This window comes from Charadrius vociferus, unplaced genomic scaffold (genome assembly GCF_000708025.1).
Source record: "Charadrius vociferus isolate BGI_N301 unplaced genomic scaffold, ASM70802v2 scaffold235, whole genome shotgun sequence".
Classification (NCBI taxonomy): domain Eukaryota; kingdom Metazoa; phylum Chordata; class Aves; order Charadriiformes; family Charadriidae; genus Charadrius; species Charadrius vociferus.
Window position 1 is genome coordinate 3,110,597 of NW_009648536.1, and position 18,214 is coordinate 3,128,810.

General features: G+C 43.1%; 1 protein-coding gene across 1 annotated transcript in view; it reads right to left on the bottom strand.

Moving 5' to 3' along the window:
• Window positions 1-1,689: 1,689 nt before the first annotated feature.
• The window catches only part of NTRK2 (neurotrophic tyrosine kinase, receptor, type 2), a 189,161-nt gene continuing 172,636 nt past the window's right edge, over window positions 1,690-18,214 (bottom strand). The window contains exons 15-16 of the mRNA XM_009885845.1: window positions 3,128-3,286; window positions 1,690-2,279 (exon numbers count right to left, since the gene is read on the bottom strand). Of these exons, the coding sequence (XP_009884147.1) occupies window positions 2,094-2,279; window positions 3,128-3,286 (345 nt within the window). The 3' untranslated portion in view covers window positions 1,690-2,093. The remainder of the gene's footprint in view (window positions 2,280-3,127; window positions 3,287-18,214) is intronic.

Below are 18,214 nucleotides of genomic sequence, written 5' to 3' on the forward strand. Positions count from 1 at the left end.
TGAGTGTTTCCAGTTCAGTAGCGGTTAAGAAATAACACCTAGTTTATTAAAGAAATACTGAGTATGGCTTTATAGTTACACTGTCATGTTTATTTGTAACGCTGCCTTTTCATTGACATTGAGAAGGGTAAAACTTCATCACTGTCCAGTGAACTGTTTTCTTTTGAAAATGTTCAGAATCTTTATGAGCTAGCTCTAAAAGCTTCTGAAGGAAAAACCTAAAGTGCCTCAATAAATAATACATGCGAGCAAATTATATATTAAATGTGCTATGGGAACACTTACAAAAATAAAATGCTTAATTTATTAAATAAAATATCCCCAACACAAAGATGAAGGACTATTTTGATCTGGCTCATATCAGTAAGAAATAACAAAAAGAGGAAACAGAAAGAAAGATCACTTTTTTTTTGCAGTAACGCCCCCTCACAGAGGGAGGCAAAAGTCTTGAGGAATAGGTAAGGTACGTTTTCATTTGTAAGAATTCATATTAAAAATAATCCTAACTCTAAATTTGAAATCATCAACTTCTGGTTTGAAAAATAACAGGTATGCCCATGCAGCTGTCATCAGCACAGTGGCCATGCAAATGTTGTACACATACAATGCCAATCCAACAAAAAATAAATTATTTAAGAAAAAGTGGACATAGGTAAGGACAACACTAGTACCAATACAAACATGGTGCTGAGCTCAGGGTCTTTGCACTCTGAATAGTAAGCCATAACCTCAGAGTAATTGTTTTCTCTAGAGATCTCTATCCCCTACCATGGTTCAAACAGAACCAGTGATCCCCATGCTTTAGATTATTCATGTTATATCAGCCTATTGTATCTGCAACATCGTAAAGGCATTTTAACGTGGCTAATGTCCTCCATTAGCCCCTTCTAATGAAATACAAGTTATATTATTATGAGTTCTCTATGCCTACTAGGGTGTACTACAAGATGAGTGATAGTTTCTGCACAAAGGGCATTAATCGACAAAGACCATGCACAGTTTTTCTTGCATGGTTGAAAAAAAAAAGAAAAAGGATTGAGGAAGGAAGGAATATGCTGCTGGACAAGCACAGTATAAGATACACCTGTCCCAGCATCTATAGCTTGTCCTATCTTATCAAAATCCTTAGTTTCAACATTGGATCTTGAAATTAATACTGTACATTAATAAGCCTAGCTTCAGCCTTTATTAAAAAAGACTAGCTGGAGAACATTTTTATACCAGTGGCATGACAATATCCTACCAGAAGACAAAATAAGGGCATGTGTTTAGTTTATCATGTTGTAACGTAATTGTGTGCAGTGCAGGCATCTTTTTCCCTTTTACTTGTATCTGGCAATGAAAGGTGCTGGCAAAGCACCTCCTTGAACAATCCCTTTAGTCCTCAGAAAGACTCTTCAGGGAAAGTGCTAAACCCCTTCTTGCCTTCCATCAAATCATTTCAGTTTTTTTTTTTTTTTTTGTGGGGTTGGATGCCATCTGATCCCCTAGTTCCTCCAGATAGCGTATCACACAAGACTGTCTTCTCTCCATCTGGCTTTCTCTCCGCAAGGAATATGCTTCATGTAGAGAACACCAGTCTTCTTTTTCCACCCACATGCCGAAGCAAAAAAATTGAGGTGAATCCATAGAAACTCCCAGTAGCTGTACAGCAGAAATCACAAAGTTCGAGTCAAATATATTTTTCCCTTTTTTCATCCACATCAAAGGCATGAATACAACAAGGCATTGTTAGTTGTGGTGGGCAAACTGAAGAGTCTGCTGATATAACAGATCAGGTTTTTAAGGCCTTTGTCTATGCAGAGTTACAATAATGCAGAAGCCAAATTGATTAGAAAGACAGGAGAGAAGAAAAAATGATAGAAACAGAGAGAGAGAGAGAGAGAGAGAGAAAGAGAGGAGATACGTCTTAGTAATGTCTAAAAAGTCAATACTGTGTCTACAGATGGAGAAGTGCACATTGCTTGCCCTTTGAAAGCTTCTCCGCAACTTTGTCATTAATACTGTCAAAGTTAAGAACACATTTTAATGGAGTTCAGCGGCAGTTGAACACATTCATTCCCGCAGCCCATAAGAAGAAATGCTAGGAGACTTTAGCCTAAAATATCCAAGTAGACTGGAGATGCCTTGGCCAAGTTCTGGAGGAGGGAATGGATTTCTTTGATGTTGAGCCTCATGTGAGGCTCCCGTTGCCAACAGCCCAGCATCAAGTCATACACTTCCTTGGGGCATGTGCGAGGTCGCTGCAGGACTCGGCCCTGAGTGATGCACTCAATCACCTATGAGAAATCACAAGGAAAGGTTCAGCACACCTGTGCCAACTATGGGGGGGTCATCCATGGAAAAGTTAACTGCTAATTGCCACAGCAGTCTCACTGGTGGAAGTTACCCAGCCAACTCTGCCAAGGGCTGCGTTTCTAGGTAGGCGCATGAGCAGTGGGATGCAATCTGGGAAAATCACTGTAAAGTTGTCAAGGAGCAATATCTTCACTGATGTTAAGTTCACCCATGTTCCCCCTTCCACTCTTGAGGGCCAAGAAGTAATCCCATACCTCTTCTCTCTACCCATCTATCGAACTCACCTCATCTCAGAAGGAGACTAAGTTTTCACCCTACTCACACAAAGTATCAGTACCTCTCCCTCTCTCCCTAAATTTATGAGTATCACTGTGGCTAATCTCTGGAAAGAGGTTACTTGTGACTGCCTGGAAATCAAGAGACCTCCAGATTACTTCAGTCTATTCAAGAATGGGTTTGGACAACCACTTTGCAACAATGACGTGACACGGAACTGAAATCACCCAAAACCCGTTCAAGAGATAGCTAAGCTTCTTTTTCATTGCCTTGTGGTTTTTCTCATTACCCGGAACAGATTTTATGCTATACAAAGGAAAAAGCTAAATTCCAACTGGTATAATTCTGCTTGGACAACTTCTATCCAGCCTTGGGAGAAAAGGGTGAACAAGAAGAAATTCAACCACAAAGATCATGACAATACCATGGATACTTGATATCAGGGGGTTTGCCTTTATGAGATAAATTTGTTGCTGTCCCTTCTCCAGAGAAGCTACACCAACAGTTAATGTTGCAGCCCTCCCAATGCAGTTTAAGAATGTACTACACACACCTCATTGTTTGAGAGCTGATACCATGGCTGTTTGCCATAGGTAAAAATTTCCCATAATACAACCCCCAGGCTCCAGACATCACTTTCTGTGGTGAACTTCCTGTACATGATACTCTCTGGAGGCATCCAACGAATGGGCAGCATGGTGTGACCACCAACCTGAGAGAAACAAATGAAAGAGTGAGAAATAATTCCTCCAGACCCTCACAAGAAAGAGTATAAAGACATTAAATAAGGAGAATCCATGGTTCCTTTTTTTCTCATATGATACCATTCCCTCTGAGCAGCTTTTAAGAACTTATGGGATTCATGGGCCAAACTCCTCTCCCCCCCACAACAATCACTACCATGATAGGTTTCTCAACAGAATTTCCAAAGATATTGTTTCTGAAGTGCAAATTCATCTTTAACATTAACTTGGCACATCCTACCTAAGGAACAGGAAGCTCTATAAAATTATTAATTAATTTAGCCTACCAACCCGCTTTAAATTAGGCTAGTTTTACTCTCTATTTTAACATGCAAGAAACCATGAAAGATTCACGAAATGAATTCTGCACTGCTGACTATCCTAGAAACTCAGCGATATCAACTAAAATCGATGAAGACACAGTGGTCTAACTGCATGACACAGTAGGATCAGGATATGTATGGTCTAATATCCTAATTCTGAGTCTATTAAAGCAATGCTATTTTCTGTTGATAAATTCCAAATTTAATGTACCAAATTATTTTGTTCCACATTAACTACCTAGTCCTACATAGCTTAAAAAAAAATAAAAAATCAGTGCTTTGGATATATTCCCTTGATAATAAACAACTTGTAAGACATGAACTCCTATCCCAAATCAACTCATGTTGGATAGGATCTTTCACTGAATGAATGCCTGAGAACATTTTTCATTTCCCCCAGAATGGTATACTTCCTTAAAATTAGGTTTCCTAACCTTAATTTAATTTTTTTTAAATCTCGTATTTCCAGTTTCTAAACAATTTATTGTTCCTGGTATGTCCCATTCTGACTGGATCACATCAGTAAAGAAATCCACCCAACTACTTTTAAAATACTGTAACTGCTGAGATACTGATACTGTGATATAGACATACAGATACTCTGATTACTTTTGCATCAAGACATCTGCAAATATTTCCAAGGAAGTTTAAAAAAAAGAAAAAAAAAGGAAAGCTTTTTCAAAGACATCTAACTTTTGACTAACTCTCATTTTCCTGTCTGAAAATGTATTTAGTTACGAAACCACATTTAAACTTTCAAAATTCTGTCATTTCAAAATATCATTTCTCCTTGTGGGACTTTACATTTGTTGTTATAAATAATGCCCTCCTTGTTCTCATGTTGAAACAGCAAATGGAAGGAAAACACAATAGAAGTTCAGTCAGGGTTCATGCTATTTCTAAATCAGTCAGAAGATCCATTTATTTGTCACTAATTCAGCAGTAGCGCAGCATACCAAAAACACAGCTATGGCTGTGACAGCTCAGCCCTGTTCCGTGCATCACCACAAGTCCACGCTTGCTACTGACTCCATAAAAACAGAAAGTCATGCTAAAACTTTCACAGACTTGGTCTATTACTAGGCTCTTCTTCTCCTCCCAGTACAGGAGTTGTCACACGAGCAATGGAGAAGTATTTTTTGTTGAGATGCCAAATAAAAAAGCAGAGGTCCTGAGTTCAGCTCCTGCCTACATTGTGGATTTGCTTCTGACTCAGTGCAGGTTGCTGCGCACCGGTTCAGAGCCATTTAAAAGGGGACTCAACTCCTGCATCTTCTCTGCCCAATTTAAAAACACACATGAGCGCTCCATTGACAGAGAATGGATACACATTTTTAAGTAATTTGCTCAATTAGGCCCATTCATCTCTGTGTTACAGTTTACCCCTCCAGCAGGACGACTGGCTGTAAGGCTCTGTGCATCAGGATTTTTAATAATCTTTAACTGAGAAGTCACTCGTGATGTGGAAAGGCTGAAGTAATACACAAACACGCTGAGATGCAAACAAAGCATCATTTTCCCGCCTTATCATAACCTAAACTGACACAGCAACCAAACAGTTCCAAATCGCCACTTTTACCTCCATCTTGAGAGACGTTTCATTAGAAAGTCAGAAAAGTTAGTCCCTTAGAAACATGCAGCCACATACACCCGGACAAAGGGCAAGTGCCATTAAAAGATGGTTAGTGATGAGAAGCTTTTGGTCTCATCAAATATTAAAATGGCTCTTAGATCTGCTCATCATATAGCCTCTGCTACTGGTTCTTTTCAGCAATTTCTTTGACTCATTCCTTAAAAATTAATGAAAGCTATAAACAATAAAATATGAGTCTCTATTTTTTCTTATTTGTCACATCTTACATCAAGAGATTTTGAAAAAGCAATTAAAAAAAATTCCAACGCTCTCCAAATCTCATTTTCCCATAATTCCTTTCTACAGAACCACAGTGTATTTGTGGTAGGACTCTATGCTGAGTTTCCAGTGTCATTCAGTAAAATGAATGACACACCTCTAGCGTGATGATGATAAATTACCACCAGATGATGGCTCTGTGATGAACCGATCTGTAACATCACAGACCCAGCTGTCTGTCTTTGCAGTCACAGCAAGAATGACTCTTTAGTATTGACACCAAGAACTCGATTTACAGATGAGCACAAGCCATGGGGTTCTTTGGTGTTCTTTCCACATCATCTTGCCTGGAGCTGTGTCCATTTCTGTTCCTGAAGGCAGAAGACCTCACTGGGCAGCGTACTTGTCCAGGACTGAGAAGTCCTGAGGTCTCTCCATGTCTGTCATTGCCAGTATCAATCATTTTAAGCACAGTTACTTCCAACGCCTCAGCATTTTTGTGAAGATAATATTTAATGCATTGCAAAGTATCAATAAAAGTATTATAAGACGTGCTCCTCTTGGCAGATGGCATAACAATGAAGACAGGATATCTGTGCAACCCTGAGCATCACCTGTGGCAAGCTAAGCATCTACCCGTGGACCGAGAGCACCTTCAGTTTCAAGTCAGATTTCAGTTCAGCCACATCAAAAGCACAGGTCAGGGCTTGGCCAAAGGCACTTTTTCTAAATGCACATCTCCTTCCCTATTAATGATCAGTGGTTACTGAGTCAACACTCACTCAGCTCAGAAAAGCACTAAGGGCTGTGTTAGGTATATGCTTAAAACAAAGCACATGCTTCAGAGCTTTCTTGAACTGAAGCCTGGGACTTGACACCACTGTTTGCAGGATGCCTGAAACAAATTGCCAGTCAGTTGTGAGCTTCTTTCGATCTCTTTTGGACTGTTGAGTCCAAGCACTCCCAGTGGTGCCATAATAGCAGTGAAGAGAAGTGGAGTGCCTTTTTGCTGTTGTTGCCAAACTCTCGGCAAGGCTAAGAGGTGTTTTCCAAGAAGGACCAATGAAGGAAAACATGATTACACTGAACAAACTTTAAAGATGCAGAGTGCTTCAAAGGGATGACTTCTGCGTATGCTTTAATAAGAAATGCAAGTATTACACAGCTCTCAGATACCATCAGTGTTCTGTAGGATAAAGTCCCTGCTATGCAAACTGTCATTGCAGTGCTGCTTGATACACACAATTTTAAATGGTTGTGTGCTAAGCAGACTACAGTTACAGGTAAGTAACGCCTTTGTATTCAATCTAGCTAAGGTTATGACAGGTTTAAAAGCATTACAGTTTTAACCTAATATGCTATCACTTTAAAAGCCATACTGTAGCTGTAAAAATGCTGCAAAAATGACCATTTAATGGATATAAATTAGGGTACATTTTCTTGATGCTTACCTGAAAGCAGCTGCATTATGATGGTTCATTTTTATTTAGAATTGCACTTCTACAGACCCTTTCTGGGACTTAAATACTTGCTTCCAAATGTCAGTTTATGAAAGCAAGCACTTCCTGGCCCAGCCTTAGCCTTGTATTACATTCACTAGTTGCTTTTACTAGCAATATTGGGCTAGAATCTAAACCCGAAAGCCTGGTGAATTATTCTGCAATGCGCAAACTATCCACGGGGAGGAGACTGCTATGCCAGATCAATGAACTATGTTGTTCTCCAAAGCAGGACTTCCAAGAGTAAACTGCCACACTGTTCTATGTATGAAATGTTGCACTTTCGACAATACAATTTCATTCCACCTGTCACCACTTTCAGCACTCATCTCTTAAATTAATTTAGCACTTTGAAAGGTGCCAGATAAGCCAACCTTGAACATTGTTTTCACCTATTTGCAAACTTCAAGCTTCAAGGATTGCTGTAGAAGCACCATGTCTTAGCCTTGAAGCAGAGCATCTAATGCTAGACTTTGGTAAAGTTTGTTCAATTTCTGGTTTCATATGTTCCATATCCTGCTTCATAGGCACTAGGAAATGGTGAGACTTGTCTAACCCAGAAATTTTGGTTTTAAGGCCTGTAATACGAAATTCTATGAAAGTTGATTTTTGTTGCCCAAGGGTCTGCACACATCCATCCATCCAGCCAGCCAGCCAGCCAGCCAGGTACCCAGCCAGCCACCCATCCAATGTAAACCCACTTTTCTTGCACTTTAGTATTACTGCTACAGAGATGAGCACTTGGCTGACTGTCATCAAACTAAAGGCAGGCAATCATGGCAATTTCCCTATGCCAATTAAAAAGGCGTTTGGCGATATCCTGCCCTGGTCACTGTTTCAACTTCTACTGCCCAACTGCCACGGGAGCCCAAAGCCCCATTGCCTGATGTTTGTGAGCAAACGGATATGCCCTCTTACAAAGAATGAGCAAATGAAGCCTTGTGCTCCTGCTGGGAACAGGAGGCTGTGGGTGGAGCTGGGGGAAGCCATCCTACAGAGATATGGAAGAAACAGGCTGTATGTGGGGCTGCACAGATAAGATGCAAGCCACGGGCTGGGAAGGGCACATGAAGTAATGTTACTAAGATGACCACTCAATCAATTCACACGAGGTTTATGCCTTGCTCATTTGTACCACGAAGAGGGAGGGCTGAAGGGACTGGCCACACTTTTGCAATGCGTGCCAGCTGCAACCCCGTCTTGCCATAGCAGCACGGGGGACTGTGGTGCTGCGGGTGTGACAGAGGGCTCTGGAGCTCCAGAGCCATGCCACAGGGTGCTGCAGGGGCTGACAAAGGTCAGAACTGAGACTAACTGGAACAGGGAGTAATCTCTCTTCCTGCTAAATGCTGGTGGCCATATTTGGAGAGGCTCCAGCACTCCTGGAGAGGACGTCAAATTCAACCCCCAGCTTTTGCAGGCATTGTATTACATAACCCTTTTCCTATTTTTTTCAGTTTCTGGCTTTAAGTAGTTGATTACTCTGAACTCATGCAGTAAAAAGCACAGCAACCAATCTCATAGCCTTGGAAAACAGACTTCCTCATTTACGTTCAACGTTCCCAGGTTCCCACGATTCCCACAGAGTGACATTGCAGTAATGTGTCACAGCGCTTTGTATATTCTCTAAAGACTAGTGATGCCTTTTCTGCCAACAGGATAAAACTAATCTTTCTACTTTGTAAGCTCAATGAACCCGAATGACTAATGCATGGGTTTCAGCCCTGATCCTGCCCAATGCCCTGGTCCAGCTTGACTGCTGCATCTCTCCAAAGCCCTGCTGATGTCAGGCATTTGCAATTCAGGGTGATAGTCTTGAGAGCAGCAAGACAGTTCGGCATACGCTTAAATTTACTGTCATGTGACAAGTATATACTCAATCTCTTTAACGCAACTGGATCTTAGTTTGTCAGACTAGAACCAAGCTATACCTTTTGATTCATTTGTTCACCCCCTCCTAAAAAAGCATCCTGTGTACTTGTGGGATTACAGCATTTCTGGCTAGTTTTTGCTATTTACGTTTTGGTCTTCTGACTTGTTTCCCCATTTCAAGATGATATAACTGCAAAGAAATGTTCTCTGCAAAAATTATCATGTCTTACTGCTAAAACTGAAAACCTCTCCTCTCTTTGTGAACATCTGCTCTTTCCCGCTCATAAAATGCTGCCAAATGTTTCAGCAAAAGAGATCAATAATTGTTATTTTCATTTCTTCCATGCTCTGGCCTTGCAGACAAAGTCAATGTCTCCTCTTAAAATATCATCAGTCCTGCCATGTTAACTTGCAGGAAAGCAACGTATTATTTTCACAGTCATAACAAGCCATACCACTCTAATACATGAGGGTACTGAATTATGAAATAAGGCAGACTATTAGCCAATACCTAAAGAGGTGTCCCTTCATTTTCACTTTTAACCATGCTTTAGTTCATCTCTATTCAAAGGGGCCTTATGTCTAAAGTTTTAATTAATTCTACCAGTGGTCTTGTCAGAAAACTGAAACAACATCTAGAACAACATTTCATAGAATCATAGAATAGTTTGCATTGGAACGGACCTTTAAAGGTCATCTAGTGCCACCCACCTGCAATGAGCAGGGACATCTTCAACTAGATAAGGTTGCTTAGACGCCCCTCCAACCTGATGTTGAATGTTTCCAGGTATGGGGCATCTACCACCTCTCTGCACAACCTCTTCCAGGGCTTCACCCCTCTCACTGTAAAAAATTTATTCCTCGTATTTAGTCTAAATCTACTCTCTTTTAGTTTAAAACCATCACCCCTTGTCCTATCACAACAGGCCCTGCTAAAACATTAGTCCCCATCTTTCTTATAAGCCCTCTTTTAAGTATTGAAAAGCCTCAGCAAGGTCTCCCTGGATCCTTCTCTTCTCCAGGCTGAACAACCCCAACTCTCAAAGCTCATCTACAGAGGAGAGGTGCTCCAGCACTCTGATCATCTTTGTGCCCCTCCTCTGGACCCACTCCAACAGGGCTGTGTCTTTCCTGTGCTGAGGACTCCGGACCTGGACACAGTGCTCCAAGTGCGGTCTCACCAGAGCAGAGGGGAGGGGCAGAATCACCTCCCTCGACCTGCTGGCCAAGCTTCTTTTGGTCCAGCCCAGGATACGGTTGGCTTTCTGGGCTGCAAGCGCACATTGTTGGCTCCTGCTGAGCTTCTCATCAATCGACACGCCCAAGCCCTTCTCCTCAGGGCTGTTCTCAATCCTCCAGCCTGTATTGATACTGGGGATTGCTCCGACCCAGGTGCAGGACCTAGCACTTGGCCTTGTTGAACCTCATGAGGTTCACACAGGCCCACTTCTCAAGCTTGTCCAGGTCCTTCTGGATGGCATCCCATTCCTCAGGCATGTCAACCACAACACTCAGTGTGGTGTCGCCTGCAAACTTTTTGAGGGTGCACTCAATCCCCCTGTCTATGTCATTGATGAAGACATTGAACAGTACTGGTTTCGATACGGACCCCTGAGGGACACCGCTTGTCACCGATTTCCATGAGCCATTGACCTAAACCCTTTGGATGCAACCATCCAAACAATTCCTCATCCACTGAACGGTCCACCCATCAAATCCGTATCTCTCCAACTTAGAGAGCCTTAAGGATGTTGTGGGGGACTTTGCCAAAGGCCTTACAGAAGTCCAGGCAGACAACATCCATAGCTCTTCCCTTGTCGACTGATATAATCACTCCATCATAGAAGGCCAGTAGGCTGTTCAGGCAGGACCTGCCCTTGGTGAAGCCATGCTGGCTGTCTCGAATCACCTCCCCGTCCTCCATGTGCCTTAGCATAGCTTCTAGGAGGATCTGTTCCCTCATCTTCCCAGGCACAGAGGTGAGGCTGACAGGTTGGTAGTTACCAGCGTCCTCCTTTCTACACTTTTTAAAAATGGGTGCGATGTTTCCCTTCTTCCAGTCACTGGGGACAACGTCTGGCTGCCATGATGCTTCAAATATCACGGAGAGTGGCCTGGAAACTACATCAGCCAATTCCCTCAGGACTCTGGGATGCATCTCATCAAGGCCCATAGAATTCTATATGTTCAGGTTCCTCAGGTGGTCAGAAACCTGATCTTCGCTTACAGTGGGAAGGGCTTTGCTCCCCAGTCACTGTGTAGCTGTCCATCCATTTGAGAGGTACAGGAAGACAGTCTGCCAGTGAAGACTGAGGCAAAGAGTTGTTGAGTACCTCAGCCTTGTCTTCATCTGTTGTTACCAGTTTGCCAGCCTTGCTCATCAGGGGGGGTACACTTTCTTTGACCTTCCTTTTCTTGCTGCCATGCCAGTAGAAGCCCTTCTTATTATTCTTTGCGTCCCTTGCCAAGTTCAGCTCCAGCTGCGCCTTGGCTTTCCTGACCCCATCCCTACACAATCGGGCAGCGTCCCTATGATCTTCCCACCATACCTGTCCCTGCTTCCACTGCCTGTGCATCTCTTTCTTGCCCTTTATTTTGACCAGCAGGTCTCAACTCAGCCATGCCAGTCTCTTGCCTTCCTTTCCTGATTTCTTATAGCTGGGGATTGAGAGCTCTTGCACTGTGTTGAAAGTATCTTTAAAGATCTGGCAGCTCTGTTCTGCTCCCTCGTCCCTGAGAGCAGTTTCCCAGGGGGTTCTATTCACTAACTCCTTGAAGAGCTGGAAGTCTGCTTTCCTAAATTTCCTAAAATTTCCTCTTCACCTGACCCATATCCCTCAGGACTATGAACTCCACCAGTGCATGATCATTACAGCTGAGGCTGCCTCCAATCTGGACGTCACCGATTAGCGCACTTGTGTTGGTGATCAACAGGTCCAGTATTGCATCCCCTCTGGTGGGACTGACTATTATCTGGCTTTCAGAAGTTATCTTTGATGCACTCCAGAAGACTTCCAAATTGCCTACAGGTTGCTGTTCTACTTTTCCAGCAGATGTTCAGGGGGTCGAAGTCCCCCAGCAGGATGAGAACCTGTGAGCATGATGCCTCCTGTAGCTGGAGTAAGAAGGGTTCATCAATAGGCTCCCCTTGATCAGAGAGCCTGTAATACACACCAACCACAAGGTACCCTTTGTTGCCTCGGTCTCTAATTCTTACCTATAAGCTTTTAACCTGCTCATGGCTATTCTTCCGAGACACCATATTATTACAGTATTATTACACTGTGAATTCTCTCTTCAGTTGTGCAGCATCAGTTTAATAACGTGTGTCAACTTTGTGCTGCTGGAGATAAAATTCTTCTCATCAGTCTTTATGAAACCATGAGCAGTATGGAGAAGATGAAGAAAGACCAATTACTCAGTTTCACGTAATGCAAGAACCAGAAGACAACAAATGAAATTTGAAAATGGTATGTTCATAACAAACAAAAAGAGGTACCCAGTCACATAACGTACAGTTGCTTGTGGAACTCATTGCCACAAGATACCGCCAACCCCCAAGGCTTGCCTGGGATCAAAAAGTGATTAACCACACTCATGGAGGACAAAATCTGACAAGGGCTATCAAACACAAATATACCATCTCTGGCCCAGGAGGTGCCTGAGCTGCAGAGTGCTGGAGGCTAAGAGAGTACATGAGGGAAATACTAATATATGTTTAACTTGTTATCATACTATTCTGCAGGCTCTGGTTACAGTGACAGGATCCTGGACTAGAAGGGCCTTTGGAGAAGCTACTCCTCTGTTCCTTTGTAGACGGGCCACACATATGCAGTTCTTACCAAACTTCTCAGCAATGCTTATGAAGGGCCAGAAATTATTCTGCCAAAAGGGTGGAATGAAGGAGAGATACCACATGGAATTAAAATATGTGAATGACTTAATGTATCTTACAATTCAGCATCTTCCAAAGACCTTTTCAAATGCTAAGTTGAAAGGATACAGAAGCTGTATCTATTGTTGTGTTTTACACAACACAGTATCATATTGGGTCAGCCAAATATACCAGATAATTAATAAACTGCAGTAGTTACTGCATTACAGAGCACTTACTCTTTCAAGAAAGGAAGATGAAGTGCCCTGGAGGTAAGATCAAATGAGTGTTATGAAGAAGGTGACATGATTCACATCTCTGATTAAAAGAAATGTCTCCTACCAGAGGGACAGAAGGAAAGTTAACGGAGTGGAAATCTGGAGGACTGAAAAGTAACGGATTACAGCTCTTCAGTGTCCCAGGATGAAGTGTGTATGAATGAAAAAAAGGTCTATTCCTTTAAAATATCACTTCGTTTACTTTAGAATGAGAAGAATTTCTAGTGTTAAACAATAATCTAAGTGAAAAGAAAGGCAGGTATACTGTTGTAAATTGAAAGGAAAGACAACCTGAACAGTGGTTCAGGTATCTGGCTTACAGATAGAGCTCAGAGGGTTGTGGTTAGTGGCGCTGAGTCTAGTTGGAGGTTAGTAACAAGTGGTGTCCCTCAGGGGTCAGTACTGGGCCCAGTTTTGTTCAACATATTCATCAATGATCTGGATGAAGGGATAGAGTGTACCATCAGCAAGTTTGCTGATGACACAAAACTGGGAGGAGTGGCTGACACGCCAGAAGGCTGTGCTGCCTTACAGCGTGACCTCGCCAGGCTGGAGAGTTGGGCAGAAAGAAACCTGATGAAGTTCAACAAGGGTAAGTGTAGGGTACTGCACCTGGGGAGGAATAACCCCATGCACCAGTACAGGTTGGGGGCTGACCTCCTGGAGAGCAGCTCTGTGGAGAGGGACCTGGGAGTCCTGGTGGACAACAGGATGACCATGAGCCAGCAATGTGCCCTGGCGGCCAAGAAGGCGAATGGCATCCTGGGGTGCATCAAGAAGAGTGTGGCCAGCAGGTCGAGGGAGGTCATCCTCCCCCTCTACTCTGCCCTGGTGAGACCGCATCTGGAGTACTGTGTCCAGTTCTGGGCTCCCCAGTTCAAGAAAGACAGGGAACTGCTGGAGAGGGTCCAGCAAAGGGCAACAAAGATGATTAGGGGACTGGAGCACCTTTCTTATGAGGAAAGGCTGAGGGACTTGGGTCTCTTTAGTCTAGAGAAAAGAAGATTGAGGGGGGATCTTATTAATACATACAAATACTTAATGGGAGGATGCCAGGGGGATGGGAGCAGTCTTTTTTCAGTGGCGCCCAGTGATAGGACGAGGGGTAATGGGCATAAACTTGAACATAGGAAGTTCCATCTTAACATGAGAAGGAACTTCTTTACTTTGAGGGTAGTGGAGCACTGGAACAGGCTGCCCAGAGAGGTGGTGGAGTCTCCCACTCTGGAGACATTCAAAACCCGCCTGGACGCTGTCCTGTGTAATGTGCTGTAGGTGACCCTGCTCTGGCAGGAGGGTTGGACTAGATGATCTCCAGAGGTCCCTTCCAACCCTAACAATTCTGTGAATTCTGTGAATTCTGTGAGTGTATTTCAATGAATTCAGTAGACATCTAGATTTGTTCTGAAGATGGGAATTCTGGATCTTGGTGAAAAAGCAGGGAGATGGGATTACTATAAGCCAGAGAAGACCTGGCATGTTGAACCAGATGGCCTCTCCTTTCCAAACCATCTTGTATCCTCCTAATTTGCCATGTCAAGCTATGCCATGATCACTCCAGCAGCATGACTTGCAACTCACAACACTGAGCTCATGTGAAGTCCTGTGCTTTGCTTTACAAAAAGTCATCACTGTATCACTTTTACCCTACCATTATTTCCACACCTGAGTGTCTGCTGGTTGTGCCAGTGGATAAAGGGCTGTATCAGGTACCAGCAGACAAGCAGCCAAAACAACTGATATTAAAATCCTCACAGGCTCTGGGATGATCTACCTGGACTTATGCAAAGCATTTGACACTGCCCCACACGACATCCTTGACTCTAAATTGGAGAGACATGGATTTGATGGATGTACCACTTGCAGGATAAGGAACTGGATAGATGGCCACACTTCAAGAGTTGCAGTCAATGGCTTGATGCTCAAGTGGCAACCAGTAACAAGTGGCGTTCCTCAGGGGCCGGTATTGGGACCAGCGTGTTTAACATCTTTGTCGGTGGCATGGACAGTGGGATTGAGTTGACTCTCAGAAATTTTGCCAATAACACCAAGCTGTGTGGTGCAGTTGACATGCCTGAGGAATGGGATGCCATCCAGAAGGACCTGGACAAGCTTGAGAAGTGGGCCTGTGTGAACCTCATGAGGTCCAACAAGGCCAAGTGCTAGGTCCTGCACCTGGGTCGGGGCAATCCCCAGTATCAATACAGGCTGGAGGATTGAGAACAGCCCTGAGGAGAAGGGCTTGGGCGTGTCGATTGATGAGAAGCTCAGCAGGAGCCAACAATATGTGCTTGCAGCCCAGAAAGCCAACCGTATCCTGGGCTGGACCAAAAGAAGCTTGGCCAGCAGGTCGAGGGAGGTGATTCTGCCCCTCCACTCTGCTCTGGTGAGACCGCACTTGGAGCACTGTGTCCAGGTCCGGAGTCCTCAGCACAGGAAAGACACAGCCCTGTTGGAGTGGGTCCAGAGGAGGGGCACAAAGATGATCAGAGTGCTGGAGCACCTCTCCTCTGTAGATGAGCTTTGAGAGTTGGGGTTGTTCAGCCTGGAGAAGAGAAGGCTCTGGGAAGACCTTATAGCAGCCTTCCAGTACCTAAATGGGGCCTACAAGAAAGCTGGAGAGGGACTTTTTACAAGGGCATGTAGTGATAGGACAAGGGGTGATGGCTTTAAACTGAAAGAGGGCAGATTTAGATTAGATATTAGGAAGAAATTTTTTGCTATGAGGGTGATGAGGCACTAGTACAGGTTTCCCAGAGAAGTTGTTGAGGCCCCACCCCTGGAATTGTTCAAGGCCAGGTTGGATGGGGCTTTGAGTAACCTGTTCTAGTGGGAGGTGTCCCTGCCCATGGCAGGGGGGTTGGAACTAGATGATCTTTAAGGTCATTTCCAACCCAAACCATTCTATGATTCCATGATTCTGGGATCATCTAATCTGTCTCACTCAACAGCAAAACAGTTTTGCAATGCAACATTAATCAACTACAGATACTGCCTTTCTGATTTTCAAAGCAAACAATTTACAAAAAAAAATTTATTTACTCTTTCGTATTAACCCCAAGTAGTCTGGCCTACCAGGGTGAAGGTGGTTTTAAAAATAACCTTTAATATGCATTGGAAAACTGGCCTCTGCAAGTCCATACCATAGTTGAAAGCCTAACTTCTGTTTGCTTTTCTAAATAGGGGGGTTGAGGTATAACGTGACGAGATGCTAGCTAACTGCTCAGTCAATATCAACAAGTAGCAGTTGAAGGCAGACTCTGAAAGCCAAGCATCATACCACAAGAGTCAGTTTGCGTTCACTAGGAAATCTCTACTACTGATGTCAAGTCTGTAAGCTATTTCGCCAGTATTAAAGATCACAACCCTTTCCCATATTTATTTTACTGAAAACCACATTTTTTTTTTCAAATTTAGTGTAGGTTAACCTAGTGTGTCTGGCTCTATTGGTCATGTCAAATTACATCACAGGAGAAGAGGGGAGCAACAGAGCTTGGTTTCTAGCTTTACTTCTCCCTTGTGAGTCAGAGAAGTGTTTCTATAATGTACACTGCATGGGAGCACCACAGTTTTTAGCTGAAACGTCTCAGGTGTTCCAGTTCTTTGAATTTTGTTAGACAGCCTCTCTCCCTTTCCTTGGGTGGTTAATTTATCACGTGACTTACAAATACCAAGATTAAACTGCCACACACATGTGAAGCAAGAAAGTGAGTAAAGTCTTTAGTTTCACAAATCCTAAGAATATGGGCAAACCTCTCACAAGTGAAAGACGTTGTTTTGAACCGTCAGTGCAGAAGGGAAATAAGAGAACCATTATATGTCAGCTACTTTGGCTTGTTCACAGACTACCTGTATAATGATGGGCAAGTCATGTCAGATCAAATCTGTCAACTACTGACTGCCTGAAGAGTGTTCAGAGATGTACTCTCCCTACCCAGAAGCATCAAGATGGCAGAGGAAGGTTTTAAGAATTCAAAGGAAGAGCAATAATCCTACTATATTAGAGAATTAGCAATTGCTCTTTTCTGTCAAGACTCCTCTCTACCTGCCTAAAGAGCAAGGGAGAAGTACAGTCACAACCACAATCCTGATCTGTCTTCAGTGCCTGCACTGGGAATGTCTACGCTGATAGTGTCAACACGCTAACTTAAGTCTATGCAGATAGACAGTCATATTGGCAGGGACCTGAGAGAGGCTACATTACATTGGTCCTCAGCCAGGTGCTAATAAATAAGGCAATGGCAAGGTCCTCATGCTCATTTTCCTTCTCTTCTGCAGTCTTGATGACGTTTTCTGCCTGTTGCTTTCTCTGGGCCATAATTTGTTTGCATAAACTGGAAAACACAGGAGAAAAGTTTCACTAAAATAGAACAGAAAAATTTCTCTGTTGTTTTCCTTCCATGAATTCTAGTTTTTGTCTCCTCACTTGTACCATGACATCATTCTATGAGTTGAAACAGGCATTTGCTCTGAAATGAGGCATCCATCAAACAACATGCAATATGGTCATTAAAAATATCAGTAACTGCTATTACTGAAAAAAAAAAAATATTATTCATTCCTATGGAGCTTGCAAAATTCTAAATTGTTATTATCAAATTCATATGTTGAATTGTTCCTCAAGCCATGCTTAAAATATTGTTCTTGGACACAATAGCCGAAGCATAGCCCAAGCAGTGATGAAATCATTTTATAGCTCTTGGCTGAATTTCTACACTGGTGTAAAGGGAGAATTTACACCAGCAGAGGGCTTGGAACCACAAATTTGGGGTTTGGGTTTGTATTTGGTTTTGGGGTTTTTTCTTAATTCTTTTCACAGCCTGTCTCTACCCTCAGCACTGTCATTTTCCATTTCGGGAAACATTATACGGCACTGTGTATGCAATGGCTTTTGGAATTCACATGACTACGTTTGTTTAACACCAACACTGAGCTGTATATTCTTACTGTGATGCGGAGGCATCTTTCCTTCTGCCTCTAAAATGAGACCAGATAATCTCCTGACACGAAAGCATTCGCAGAAGGTGTCAGTCTAGTAAGAAATGCCCCCTAAAACTTCCCTGAGTGGATCCATTCCCTGATGGCATGTCACCAGGGTGGAGGTTTGGCTTTCTGACATAAAGCCTGTTGAACTTGCTCATCCTGGGGAACAGAGGAAGATCACAGTGATCTCTGAAAGGATTTAGGACTCTGCATCAG